This window comes from Botrytis cinerea, chromosome 14 (genome assembly GCF_000143535.2).
Source record: "Botrytis cinerea B05.10 chromosome 14, complete sequence".
NCBI lineage: Eukaryota > Fungi > Ascomycota > Leotiomycetes > Helotiales > Sclerotiniaceae > Botrytis > Botrytis cinerea.
In genome coordinates, this window is record NC_037323.1 from 219,930 (window position 1) to 233,897 (window position 13,968).

The following is a 13,968-nucleotide window of genomic DNA, read 5'->3' on the forward strand; positions in this document are numbered from 1 at the left end:
TTTTCATATTTGCGTGGCTGGATAGCTATTCCATCCAGCCCTTTTCAATTTGAGAAAAGTGACACCTTGCATCTTGGTATGGATATAAATTTGCATTTTTCATATTCGTGTGGAGACTTGATAATGTGTGATGGAGATGTATAAAGGTATTTTTCGATCATTTCTGTGTTGTTGGAATGTTGGAGTGTTGGAGTATTGTAGAGATTTTGGATTTTATCTAGCAGTGTTATTTACCTATTCTCTTCTTTATATGCTGCGTGGAAAATTGGAATGGAAATGGGGAAAAGAAAGAAAAATGGATGGGTTGGGATGTTGTGGTGATGTTATGGTGATAGAGTATTGATTATATGGTAGTAGTTAATATTTAAGATGGAAGATTGAGATATAGTGATGTGGTGATTGCATAAGTGAATTGGTAGGATAGGATAGGGTAGATTGGGGAAGGAGATATGGGTGGAGATGGAGATGGAACGAGCTTTCGGTGGTGGTGGTGGTGGTGGTGGTGGTGGATAAGAGGATAGAAGAAAAGAATTGTGAAGGGAGAGTGATGGGATAGGGAAACGAAATAGTTCGTTAAGCGAAGAGAAGAGAAGAGAAGAGAAGATCTCGAAGGAAAAGCGAGAAGGAAAGAAAATGAATGAATGAATGAATGGATGAATGGCTCGCAGTATTTGTGTGGAAGTTGTCAGGTCTGGATTCTGAGAGGTTTGAGAATCGTTGGAGAGATTGGGTAGGGGTGAGGGTGAGGGTGAGGGAGGGGGAACAGACAAAAGAGAGGAATGGGAAGATTTTTGATCGTGAGTGGGTAGGGTGAGATGCGATGTCTTCTTTCTTGACTGGGAGTGGGTATTAGGAAAGATTAAAGTAAAGCGAATACCGATCTTGTCACCAGGCCTCTGAAGTTGGGATTGAGATGGAAAGTTGAGGAGGAGAGAGGAGGAGGAGGAGGGGTCTATATTAAACTTTCGGATCTCTTGGGTGTGATTTTTTTTTTTTTTTTTTTTTTTTGGATAGAACTGAGATGTGGATGGATTCAAAAGTTCCATCTTTGGATTCTGGAGGAGAAATCACATGGGACTGGGGGTTTCTTGTGTGCAAAGGAGACGGGAGTTATCTGGTTAAATGAGGGATTTGGCGAGGCTGTATCTGAGGGAGTGGTGATTTTGGATTGGATATTCGACGATGAATTTTCTTCATTGCTATAATATGGTTTTTTTTTTATTCGGGACTCGGGTTCTCGTCCGAGGTCTCTCTTTTTTTATTTATTGTCGGTTTTTGCACCTGTGAAAATGATTATGGGATCATGAAGAAGTCCTGATGATGTGCATTTGAGAGTGATCAGTCAAGGGAATGAGGGAAAATGGAGCTGTATGGTTTACTTGTGGGCTTGCGGATCGGTAGAGTGGAGAGAAGCAAGAAGTCTCAGATCTCCATCGCAGTGTCTGCGAAAATGGGTTGGGGAGTTGGAGAGGAGGAATCAGGAGAAGGGAGGATATTTATAACAGGCGAGGAAGATGGCATGGTGGGGATGGAGATGAATGTTACTGGGGGTTGACGAGGTAGATCAAAGACGTGATGAGGTGGATAATGGGGAGAGAAGAGGGGTATACGGATGGCTTTAATTTTAGCACTAGATTGATTGGTGAATACTCACCACCCTCTTGCTACGAAGTTTGAATCTTTTACCCATGGATTACCTAGCTTCAGAATATCAGGGCTATAATGTGTTATTTACTTTGTCTCCTCTCTATTTTAAGGAGATTGGGGAAGTATTCTTGTCAAGATCAGGAGTCTGAGAAAGAGTGTCTTGATCTGAACAGTCCCCTGAACCACATGGGTAAATTGGGTGTTCAAATATTTTGAGAAGGAAGTTTTACTGCCAAAGTTGGAAGTTTTGCATGAAGAGATGATGATGGCAACAATTTTTTTTATTTATTGTTGTTAAACTTTTTTGTCATTTTATTCTTTTATGATCCTTTATATCTGCTCGCATTTCACCTCTGTCGCTTCCTGATTAAAAGTGATGAACTGCAAGAATATCCCTTGTTTACCTTGAATCTTGGCTCGATGACGAACAGACTCCTTGATTTGGAAATCTGGGGCAGGAAAGAGTCTATAAATGGTGTAGGGGATGGGTTATATCGCTTAGGATGTACGATTAGTGGGTCTGACGAGGAGCGAATGGAAGAGGTGAGTCAAGCGATATGAATGAGAATAGACGACACACCCGGTATCAGGAACAAATAGTATGAGGTTTTGCAGATTGAGCGGTTGCGATTCAGGGAATTAGTGATCCGGAGATTGTGGAAAAAAATTCAGAGGATGTATGTAATAAGCCCCATCTCTATTTAAATTTCAATGTGTTAATGATAGCCAACCAAGCAGCATCAAAGATATTAAAAAAGGGTTCCGAAAATGTACTAAGTTGTTCCGCTTGGTTTGTTTTCTTCTAGGGTAGACACAGGAGGAATCTAGTTGTGATGGTTGATGTACAGATCCATTGATGAGAGATCGTGGTTTTTTGGGAAAGTAACTGTATGTAGGTATCATGGTGCTTCATGAACTATTTTGTGCTATTGCAGAACCTTTCTCGATCCATTTCATTCTGCGAGAAAAATTGTAAAGATTATCAGCTACTATCGCTATCGAATATTACTGTTGCTCGTTGGCATGATCTCGGAATTATAAAGTGAGCACTAATCGATTACGTCGTTTCTGAACTCTATCTTTTCTGTCAATCTATAGATATGACGCTGGTACTTCGGAAGAATTTAGTCGTTTATTTGTTCTGACTACTTTATCCATCGAAGTCCCTCATGTACGGTCTGTCTTAGGGCTGTTTTCTTGTGATGTGGAATTAGAATAATGGTAGAGGGTTTATGTACAGCGAAGGTTGTAGGCTATAGCGTTATCTACTCCTATAAAGTGGAGAGCGGAAGGTTGTTGTGGAGGTGTGTGAGAGACATGTGAATAATCAAAGTGGTAGGATTATTAGAAGATGTAAATGAATGAATAATAAATGGAGTTGTGATACGAATCGTGAGGGAAAATGGGCTAAGATCTACAGAGTAGGTATGTGTATTAGAACATAACATTCAGTATTGTAGTGAATATAAATAAGCTACCCACTCGGGTTGTTCGTCTTGATTTGAGCAGTACATGAACAAAACAATGGCGCCCTTAAAAGAATGGCGTCTATTGTTAATTTGATATGCGTATAGGAATATCTATCTGGAAGCGCGGCTTGGTAGTAGTCTGTGCATCTCCTACCAACCTTTAAGAAACACTCTTGGTATTCATCTTGCTGATTAATTATCTGCCACTGCCAAACTACAAGAAATGGGTTTCTTTTTGTTGTTGAAAATTTTCGTTCAACCTTTTTAACGTTCCCTGGGATTTTCTTTCGATGCGAAAGTACTCCTTGCCCCTTGATTGAAGAAAATACAAGGTCCTCTTTGCACAACGATAATAGTGTAGTTCGAGTCTTCGAGATTTAGTCTTCTGCGAGATAAGGAGATGAGAGGAGTGTTCCGCACTTCTGTATCTTTTTCGAACAAAGAACACAAAGTGTTTTGGAAAATATTGGTTTTGAGTGAGTGAGCAGAAGTTAGAGGGATGGATATGAAAGCAGTGGAAGTGTAGTATGGACTCCACGAATTTTCTGTTCCCACCAGACATAGAAGAATAATGTCGTTTGTACGGGAATCTAGATGTATCAAAATAATGTGTGTGCATGAGCCGTTAGGGATACTATAATCTATCTGCCTGCAAATTATATCAAAGATCAGACGAGATGCAAGCGAAATGTGAGGAACGTATTCGTACTGTTCAATGAGAGACTTTGAATCTTAGAGTTGGGTCCAAAAGAGCCAGCAATTCTAGCTGAATTATGTAGTAAAAGCTCTTTCATGTGGCATTCTTACACGTTGATATTTTCAGAATTCTGTGTGGTATGCAGGGGCTAAAGTGGGATGGACAAAGTTGAATTGAGGTGCTTTCGGATGTATCTCAGCTGGTTGTCATTTGGTTTTAGATGTCAGTTCTCTTCATTACTGTCGATTTTCTTGTAACTCTTCCCGTCGGAAGGTATGGATGTCTCATCTGCGCTCAGCCCAGCAACATCCGCTCTCCCCACATATTATCTTAAATATACAAATTTCTCGTATGTTATCAAATTGATTCGCCTTTTGGACACTTCTTGAGCTGGTATGGTGATCCAGTCAGTTTAGATTTAAAAAAAGAAACGAGGAACCAGGAGCTTTTTAATTTGTGTTGGTCTCACTTCCAGTAGGTTCCTGACAGAACATTTGATGAATGGGCAATGTTTATAGTTGTAATTACATACTACAAGGCCAATATTGAGAGAGAGAGATTGAGGTTATGTGTAGAAACCGGGAGAGTGCTGTGAATATGAATAAATTTCTATTATCAAAAGATTTCACCCTAAGCTTATAAGTGCTTTGAGTTTGATAGTTTATTTCTGCAATAATGTTGATTTCACTATGTCTCGACACATTGCAAGTTCTCAAAAACGAATCTCCCTTATTTTGTATACAATCTTATTTGAACAATAATAGCAGTCTTTGTGGTACTGCAACTTGGAAAGAATAGGGATAAAGCTATCATCAAACTTGATGGCTCGATGACAACAAGTGACCGTCTGCCGCCGTCTATATCATTCCTGGCTTCCTCTTAAGAATTAAAAGTACTTCTTCTAGCTCTCTGACAACAAATTACTCGCTTTTCGAATAATAGATTCACTCTGATAAATGTTTCCTGTGGTTTTTTCGCCACCGTTCCTGCCATAGAGTTACAATCATGCTGTTATTCTTAGAGACATTCATTCTCACTCAAACGGCAGATTCTCCTCTGAATTGGGTATCAAAGAATAAGCTTGTACTCTCTGCCTGCACTACCTGCACTGCCTGAGCTCGATATTTTGGTAGTCTCGGAAACCAAAAAAGTAGTCACTACTCAATCGTCACCATACTTCTTTGTTTCATTCTATTTTCTCTGGCTGTGAATGTTAGAGAAGTTTAGCCAATAAAATCTATCTCTCTTATACACGCCTTTTCTTTTTCTTAGGAGATTACCTCGATGGTAATATCTCCCAGTTAAATCACGATTACATGACTTTCTCAGTATAAAAGTACTCGTAGCTATGCAGATTGAAGCCTTTTATATTAAAGTAAGGGTAAGGTAACTGGGGACGTTCATGGCGAACTAATTTTCAGATTTATTTGGGCTTATTTGAACTGGAATTAGATGGAAATTGAAGCACTCATTTGATAACAGAAGACGACCACTCGAGTTAGCAAGTCTCAAAGATAAAGTCCAATCAACAATCTTATTATTGTCGTCCCATAACCCAAGTGATAGCTATCGTTTGATTCTGGTAATGTTTATCGGTATATTGAGAACTTATGAGATTTTCGACAGCAATAAATGTTACAGACGAAAGTTATGCATTACCTTCATCAGATACCTCATTCAAAGCCACGTTTCACGATAGTTACACTTGCTCAAATGTTAAGACTTCCAAGTCAAATGGCTTTTGACGGCCTTCGAGCATGCCTTTCTTGTGGTTGGACAACGATCTAATCAACTGAAATTCATATATAGAACTCTTTGCGCTGCAAAGCACAATCATATTTTATGCCGCTCAACGATCCAATAGCAATAATGTACCGTTTTTCTTGGATGAGGGAGGGGAATGAATTTTCTTATTTCTTTTATGGGTGAATCATTTGGTCATCTAGGTCCTTGGGAAGAAGATATCCTTATTGAGTATATGAATGGAGGACATGCAGTGAATTATTTAGATTTTAAACATTCTGAGATTGAAGATCGTCGACTTCGAATCTGGGCGCCTCATTTAAGAGACTGAGGAGAGAAGAATTTGCAAGCCCAAGCAAGAAAATCCGTGGTGAAGGCGAAATTTCTATGGAGTTTTCGGTAATTTCGAGATAGGTAGGTGGATAGGTAGGTGGCACAACGAAATCTCGCCGTCAAATAATAAGTTTTCTGACCCTGATAACCCTGAGCCGTCAAGCATCTAGAAGTAAAGATTCGAGCTGGTAGCTCGAATGGAAACTAACCCAATTCAATGGTAACCAAAAAGACTTCTTGGCAACTAAACAAACAAAGACTTGTACTTGACTCTCATACTTCTTTCTAACCATTTTTGAAAGTATTTTGAATCAACGACTACTCATCCGCTGTAAGACCTCAAGACATGTTTTTTCCCGATTCCAATCTTTCTCAAATAATGTTTGATCAATACTGATGTAGAAACTCAGGTATGGTGATGATGCGTTGCGAAATGTGAAGTGAATCAATATCCAGTAACAAGGCTTCATTTCATAGTCCAAATGCACATCACTTTATTGTCTCTTAAAGATCGATCTTCATTCGCTCCGCGAAGATTTCTCTTATGCCCCACCACCACAAGAGATACAAGACCCAGAAAATCAAGGTCACTACAAGTAGATTATTGAAAGTTCTCAAGTGCCTATAGGCCATAGTCCTCTTGGCACTAAACATACGTTGGATAATTCGTCCTATTTTCGGGGTGAGATATGAAACTTATGACCCATTTTCGGATGACGAACGATGAAACATGAAAGCAGTGAGATGATAGTAGTTTTAGTAAGAATAGCAATAGATGGAAACATGTTCTAGGAGTTCAGAGGGACTTTTTAGCGATAGCTAGAAACATACGCACAATTCGAGGTATTGCATGTGAACCTGGTGGAATATTCAAGTGTATGATTTTCCTTAGTTTAGTGTAAGAGTTCAAAAAGATCTTGTACTTCGCCTTGGTTTGATGCCGAAGCTGATGTATCTACACCCAATCAATCGCAAGCCGATTTTTGAAAACCAAAAGGTGTCAATCTCATTTCATCTCTCGGATGGAAATGCTTGCTCATCCAATACCCCAAGAATCCCAAATATACCATTGGAACGACCCCAAAAGACCTCGAAATAGTCTTCAATACCGCTTACACCATCTCCGCAGACCCGCAATTTCGTATTTCCTTGGCAAAAATGAATCTCAGCCCACGCTAAGTAGGCGAGGAGGATCCACTGTTACCCCTCATTCTCACCACCATGACGACAATAGTGAATCTCAATATGGACTACTTCCACAAAGAGCAAGAGTATTTATATTTCACGAAGGGCCTCAGAATTCTTTTTTGCCAGACAATGCGATAGTGAAGCTACACGACTTTGCTTATGGAAAGACGAGAGCCGATGGGAGTCGTTGATATTCGGCGTACAAGTAAATAAAGTTTGTCAATATGCCATGGTTATGATCAGGAAAACACGCATTGTTATCAAAATCTGGATGATTTCTGATGAGTTTGCAAGAAGATAAGTGATAGCAAAAACAGAGAATAGATACGATGAGATAGTCCAGCTGACAATCCACACCATATCATTCTTTATCGACAATTGAAAACGACCAATAACTCTACTTAAAACACACTTCTATCCCCGTTCTTATTATCGAAACCAAGGCTCTTAAGAGAGAATATACGATAGTTCTTAATAGACAAAACCATCAGCTATCTCGAACAAGAGACCAAATTTAGTCTCTGACTGTGTGTGTTGGTTTGGGGATTTGGTAGGAATTCTTCGCTATTTAATTACAGGAATTTTTCACTTTGGAGTGAGCTATGATAAGTATGAAGAGCTATTGATATACCTCTATGGATCATGCTATTCTTTCCTATCCAACTACCAAAATATGCCGAGTACCCAAAAAGACAAACATAATAAATAAGCACCCAACTCCTGATATTACACTTTCAAACTACCATGACGCTGAGAAATACTGTTTGATATGAATTCTCCTTGCTATTAAAAGTAAAATTCCGAAAACGATCGACATTCTAGAAATCAAGCTTTGCTTTTCTACTTAACTTAGAGATACCATCCACAACCTAAGTATTGGCCGAATATCGACAGCCAAAATGTAATCAAAAAGATTTCAGTTTATACCCCTTATGATTTTGGACGAAACTAAGAACAACGGCCAGAAGTATGAAATTCCAAATTTATCTCTTCTCTCGCGGTGTAAATGATCAGTTCGACAACTATGCCGAGTATGTAGACTTCAAGCCATAGGGTTAAAACCTGCAGACAAAATTCTTGACCTTGGAGATCTTCATATTGTAGCTGGGATAAACATGATGTGGGTGGGTTCAGTCTTCAATAAAGTAAATTTACGAATTTGAAGACCCAATTTAGCAGTATATTTAGCGTAAGGCAGAGAGGGGTGGAAAATATACAGATGAAAGGGAGTGGAAGATAATGAACTGAACAACGGAGGAAGCTATAATTAAACAAAGCGATGAGGATATGCTATATTCGATGTCAATATTCAATCCGAGGATTGTGAAATGAAGATATTGTGTCATTATTCATATCCATCAGCAAACCACTGCAACAGCAGCAACTCAATTTACCACCGCCGTCACAACTCCCATTATTAACCGATTGATATTCCCAGACCCTCATAATTGAATTAATCTCTCAAATATGCGCCGTAACTGTCATGCCAGCATCGACAATCAATCCCGATCCATTAACATAACTAGCGGAAGGGCTACACATAAAAACTGCAATATTCGCTAACTCTTCTGCCGTAGCCGCTCTTCTTGCCGGTGAAGCTTTTTGAATAATTGCTTCGAGTCCTTTCCATCGCTCTAGACTGCGTTCCAGCATTGAAGTTTGTACCCATGATGGACAGAGTGCATTTATCCGGATTTGATGTTTTGCGTTATCGACGGCTTGCTTGGTGTCAGTTTTAGAAATTAGGGGCACGGATCTCTAGGCCATGTGCGGGTAAGGCTGAGGATATATGAGAACATAGATCACATACCGGCGACTTTAACTATTCCCATCATCGCATGTTTGGAAGCAACATAAGCCATCATTCCCGGGGCTGCAATATACGAAAAAGCACTTGCGATATGCACGATAGATCCTCGACCCAGACTTCGCTCGTCGCCATGACGACCCTTAGTCGTAAGAGGCTCTTGTGTCGACATGGCTTTAGTTACTGCTCGTGTGATCAGCATTGTTCCGCGTGTGTTGACGGAAAGAGTTTCGTCAAAATTGGCGATATCAAGGTCAGAGGTTGGCTTGAGAGAGGTGGCTCCTAGCTAGAATACAGTTAGAAAGCTGCATTAGAGTAGAATAATGTTCTCGCAGGGTCATCTTGACGAGGAAAGAAGAAGAATCGTCAGAGAAAAGTGAAAAAAGATTTCGACTTACACCAGCACTATGAACAAGATAATCGATTCTTCCGAATTTCTCTACCATCCTGTCAACCATCGACTGAACACTATCTACATCCGCAACATCAACTTGAATTGCAAAAGATTGATAACTAGAGTTCTTTGCAAAGCCATTACTCTTCTCTGCACTCATCTTGGCACCTTCGAAATTGATATCTGCAAAAGCCACGACGAGAGCACCAGCTTCGGCAAATGCGTAACCCGTCTCACGACCTATACTTGCAGCTGCCTGTGATACAATGTCAGCAGTTAGTATGATAGTTTCTGAGAAATGAATAGTTTGATGATGAAAAGAAGTTACTCACACCTGTGACGAGCGCAACACCAGTGACTTTCGCAAACGACATGGTGAGGTGAGTATGTGTGAAGACAACTGGAAAGAGATCAAATGCTAGTTTCGACGGTCTTGAGTCTTTGAAGTGTCGAGGATGTCAAATTCCAAGGATCTTTCGTATTGAATGATGTTTAAATCCTCTGTCAATTACTTGTTTGTTTCTTGAGAATATGTGATTGTATCCATCCGGACTCTAGAGACAGATTTGCGGCGCCTCGGCACGGCCCTTATCATTGTGTGACCCGATCATCGTTTCTTGGAATTACTGGTCATTGAGAGTTATTACCCGAGGATTACGTAACGAATGAACTAAAGGTATCTAGGTGGATGAATCATACTAGACACTTTGAGTGATTATCAGTCGGTGTTGAACTTGAATTTTTATTGGATGGATGGTAAAACCTGTGCCAGAATGGATAAACGGGTAGTTCTTGGATCTCGAGGAAGTGGTGAGCCTGACAGGGTAGTATACCCCTATCAAGACAGCCGCAGTCTATTCAAGTATACCTATTCAAGTATGTAATGAGGTTCTACAACACAAGTGCTTATTTTTCATGCCCCAAGTATCTTCCCAAAGTACCTCCTCGTATTGAGCCAGCCTCATCAGCTTCTTGGGTATCACAAATACTCCGTCATCTCTAGGCCGGTTCGTAATGAAACCAGTAAGCGTCGAAACTTTTCCATCTTTCATAAATACCATCAAACTCGAAAGCTCTGAAACGCACAGTCAAACTCTTTGATTTCGAAGAAGCAAAGTGAAAATGAGATTTCTATGCCTTCATGGAATGGGAACCAACAGTGATGTAGGTTGATTCCACTAATTAACGTAAAATTTGACATGACTGATCAAATCTGCTCGGAATTCAGATTTTCGAACTTCAGACTGGTACTACTTTCTCCGCTCTCCTCTCTTCTTAGCGCATCAGCATAGTCTCTTCTCTCGGCTCACTCTTACACTCATACAGTAGCAATTCGGTACGCTCTTTCTCCCGATCACACATATGACTTCATCGAAGGCTCCGTTCCCTGTACCATTGCTCCAGGTCAGTGAGAGTTCCCACTTCTTCCTTTTCTCGCCTCCTATAATAAATCTCCCATCTCATCCCCCCTAACTCAAGCCCCACAGGTTTATCCGTACTCGTTGCACCCGGCACGCAAACGTTCCAATACGCAGACGAATCTTCCATTGCAAGCTGTTCTAAAGCGCTCCTTGATCTGCAAGACTACATTTCCGAATTCGGTCCATATGATGGCATTATTGCTTTTTCGAGTGGTGCCTCCGTAGCTGCCACATTCATTATTCGCCAACAAATCCTACTTAAGCGTCAAGATTGCATGAAACTCAATTTTAAATGTGCGATTTTCTTTTCTGGTGGTATACCAGTGGACCCCACTGCATTATTAGAGCGAGAGGAGTTTGTCATTTTACAGCCTGATATACATGGAGAGATTATAGATCTACCTACAGCACATATTTGGGGCTGTAATGATCAATTATATCCTACGTTTGGGCCCGTTTTGACAAACTTGTGTAGAAGAGATCTTAGAGAGATATTCATACACCAAGGAGGACATGAAATCCCAGGGCCAGACAATAAGACTGCCGTTGCAGAAATAGTCAAAATTATCAGGAGAACTGTGGAAAGAGCATTAACCATCCAGTGACATATGTAGAATTATTATATATCGTAGTCAGACCCTCAACTCAAAGTTGCGCATTTCTCTATTGCTTCATGTGCCATCTATAGTTCGTCCGCATTCTAACCTACATGAACGTATCATTGGTAGAAGACCAAATGATTATACCACAATCTGTTCTTTCTGCCACATGAGCAATGAAGATGGGATTTGTGCGGCGGCTAGGGCGATCAATATTCTGAATTGCAGATTATAACCACCGGCAAAGACTTCTCGTACCCTGCCTTGTACCTCAGGAGATAGAGATTGAATGTATTTTGCAGATTCAAAAACTGAAAGCTGTTCTTCCAAATTAAGAAATGCTTTCAATCGCGACGTTACGTACCCTTTGTAGGCAGCAGTCACAATTGCAAGCCCGAGGGCTCCACCCATAATACGGAATTGTGTGACACAGCCTAAAGCGACGGCTTCAAAGAGAACGTGTTAGCGGATGCACGTGGGAAGAGATCTCGAGGATACTCACATTTATCTCGTGGATCAGCTACGGAATAAGGTGTCATTAGAATTAATGTTGAGATGTTGATACCAACACCAAAGCCAGCAATCACCTGGTAGCCATACTGAGCAGATGAAGCTGCTGCTGCTATTGGTAATGTCGACAGAAGGGCGAACCCTATTACCTGTATACAAGATGCTATGAGAACCAAGTAGATAGGTGGAACTTTCACTTTTCCTGCTAAGACAGCGGAGATCACGGAACCTACGGGGGCCAACACTGTGAATGGTATGAGTTTGAAACCAGCATCTAAGGCGGAGATGCCATCCACGACTTGAAATCTTTGGGGTAGTTGAAATATTGTAACAAACCACGGACCACCGAGGAATAAGGCATTGCTAGAAGAAAGTAGCGTATTAGAATGACATAAGATGTGACATGAAACATAATAAGTACTTACAGAGTCATTCCTATCCAGACTCGGCTCTTCATAAGTCTCCAAGGAAAAACTGGCTCTGTCGAACTCATGTTCACGGTCACTCTTCTTTCCCATAAGATAAAAAGTATCCACGTGACTCCAGAGATTATCAGTAGGGTAATCACAAATGCCGAGTTCCACGCAAATTCTCCACCAGCTTCTTGCAATGCTGCGACTAACAATGTTGTAGCAATAATAAGGAGGATTGCTCCAACAAAATCGATTTTACTGAAAGACTCCTTCGACGCAAAGCGCTTAACTTTTTGATGCCTGCTATCTTGGCCTTGGTACGGGAAAGATGTCGGAAGACCGAAGAAAAATGCAGCCAATGCGAGGAATGCTAGAGGGACACTGAAAATAGCTTTTTAGTGACTGTTAAGAACGAAATTAATCTCTGCTAGAACTTACTTCAGAAGAAAGATCCACCTCCAGTCCGGTGAATGGTTAAGCGCTCCACCAAATATCGGGCCGAGTAGTAAGGAGAATGAAAAGACGACAGAAACCAGGCCAGTATACTTAGGATACAGCTCTTTGGGAACAAGTTCCACCAATATAATAGTTCCAATGGCGAAATTCCCACCACCACCCAAGCCTTGAAGTGCGCGGAAAACAATTCTGTCATCGACTCATTAGTCGTGCTCAGAAGTTTGATCTGTGTTATTGCACTCACAACTGTGTCATGGTTTGAGCTGCGCCGCAGAGGCCAGAAAAAATCGTAAACAGGAGAACCACCATGACAGCAAATGGCTTTCTCCCATATATATCACTTAGTTTTGCCCAGATAATAAGCATACCTATACTAAGTCAGTTCAGTACTGTCAATGTCACATGATGAAGGAAAATTGTGGTACATACTGACATATCCCAGCATGTACGCAGATATGATCCAATTATCCTGACCAAAATGATGCAAATCGTTGGTGATTGAAATAAGAGCAGTGGTAACAATAGGGATCTCCAAATTGGTGAGGAAAAGGGTCATGCAGATACTATCATAAGATTAGAGGTTAGAAACAAACTTTGATATGTAGTACAATGATGGCACCGAGCGATTACATACGCCGCAGTGATCAGATGAAGTCGAAGACCCTTTAGATATTGGAAATCGACTCCATCACTTCCACTGATCATCTCCACATCCTCTCCCATGACTATCTGTTCCTTTTGTTGATTTTGGGGCACACTCAAGCTGTTGTTTTCCTCGGGTCTGTTCCGAATATCACTGCTCTGGGAATCGACCGGCAATGACATAGTGACTGTGATTGGAGGTTGTTTTTTGATTGTGCATTGAAGACTTTTTGTTGAGAATAAATCAAAAAGATGTTCTGTAGAGGAAGATTGAAAAGTTAGCAGTTTCAAAAGGGAAATCAAAGATCAAATGTAGAAGTGAAATCTAAAAATGGTTTGATGTCTCTTTCCCCGTTGTGTTGTGATTGTACTAGCTTCACATTAGTCATCATCCCCTATATTTCCTTTCAGCAGGTACCGTCTACAGTCACTCCAAATCACTTATTTATGACTGGGATTTAATTGGCGACAAACACCTTCCAATATACGAAGCAGATGTGCGATTATTGCTCACTTCTGAGTCCAACGAGTATTGTGAAGAAGTGTACCAAGGCTCAGAGCAGAAAGATGAGGGGCATCTTCCTCGAAAACAAGTCTAACAGATTTAATCAATTCCTCGTATCTGGTTTGAGCTTAGACAGAATTCTTC

General features: G+C 40.6%; 3 protein-coding genes across 8 annotated transcripts; 1 reads left to right on the forward strand and 2 right to left on the reverse strand.

Annotated features, from left to right (window-relative positions):
- Window positions 1–8,415: 8,415 nt before the first annotated feature.
- Window positions 8,416–9,780, reverse strand: BCIN_14g00560 (hypothetical protein). Its single transcript, XM_001547883.2, has 4 exons — window positions 9,611–9,780; window positions 9,283–9,534; window positions 8,888–9,170; window positions 8,416–8,795 (listed from the first exon to the last, which is right to left on the reverse strand). The coding sequence occupies exons 1-4, from the start codon at window positions 9,650–9,652 to the stop codon at window positions 8,539–8,541; spliced, it is 834 nt and encodes a 277-aa protein (XP_001547933.1). The 5' UTR covers window positions 9,653–9,780; the 3' UTR covers window positions 8,416–8,538.
- Window positions 9,781–10,346: 566 nt separating this feature from the next.
- On the forward strand, window positions 10,347–11,334 carry BCIN_14g00570 (hypothetical protein). Of its 4 annotated transcripts, none has more exons than XM_024696947.1 (4): window positions 10,347–10,442; window positions 10,507–10,525; window positions 10,605–10,686; window positions 10,758–11,334. In XM_024696947.1, the coding sequence occupies exons 1-4, from the start codon at window positions 10,401–10,403 to the stop codon at window positions 11,302–11,304; spliced, it is 690 nt and encodes a 229-aa protein (XP_024552759.1). In that variant the 5' UTR covers window positions 10,347–10,400; the 3' UTR covers window positions 11,305–11,334. The 4 variants fall into 4 exon arrangements, with proteins under 4 accessions (XP_024552759.1, XP_024552761.1, XP_024552760.1 ...); XM_024696945.1 differs by having other exon boundaries at window positions 10,766–11,334; XM_024696944.1 differs by having other exon boundaries at window positions 10,507–10,686; window positions 10,766–11,334.
- A 17-nt stretch (window positions 11,335–11,351) lies between these two features.
- Window positions 11,352–13,863, reverse strand: BCIN_14g00580 (hypothetical protein). 3 transcript variants are annotated; one of them, XM_024696948.1, is made up of 8 exons: window positions 13,745–13,863; window positions 13,312–13,689; window positions 13,107–13,240; window positions 12,922–13,045; window positions 12,660–12,866; window positions 12,234–12,602; window positions 11,801–12,171; window positions 11,352–11,744 (listed from the first exon to the last, which is right to left on the reverse strand). In XM_024696948.1, the coding sequence occupies exons 2-8, from the start codon at window positions 13,500–13,502 to the stop codon at window positions 11,440–11,442; spliced, it is 1,701 nt and encodes a 566-aa protein (XP_024552764.1). In that variant the 5' UTR covers window positions 13,503–13,689; window positions 13,745–13,863; the 3' UTR covers window positions 11,352–11,439. The 3 variants fall into 3 exon arrangements, with proteins under 3 accessions (XP_024552764.1, XP_024552762.1, XP_024552763.1); XM_024696949.1 differs by having other exon boundaries at window positions 13,738–13,863; XM_024696950.1 differs by having other exon boundaries at window positions 13,312–13,863.
- Between the last annotated feature and the right edge of the window lie 105 nt (window positions 13,864–13,968).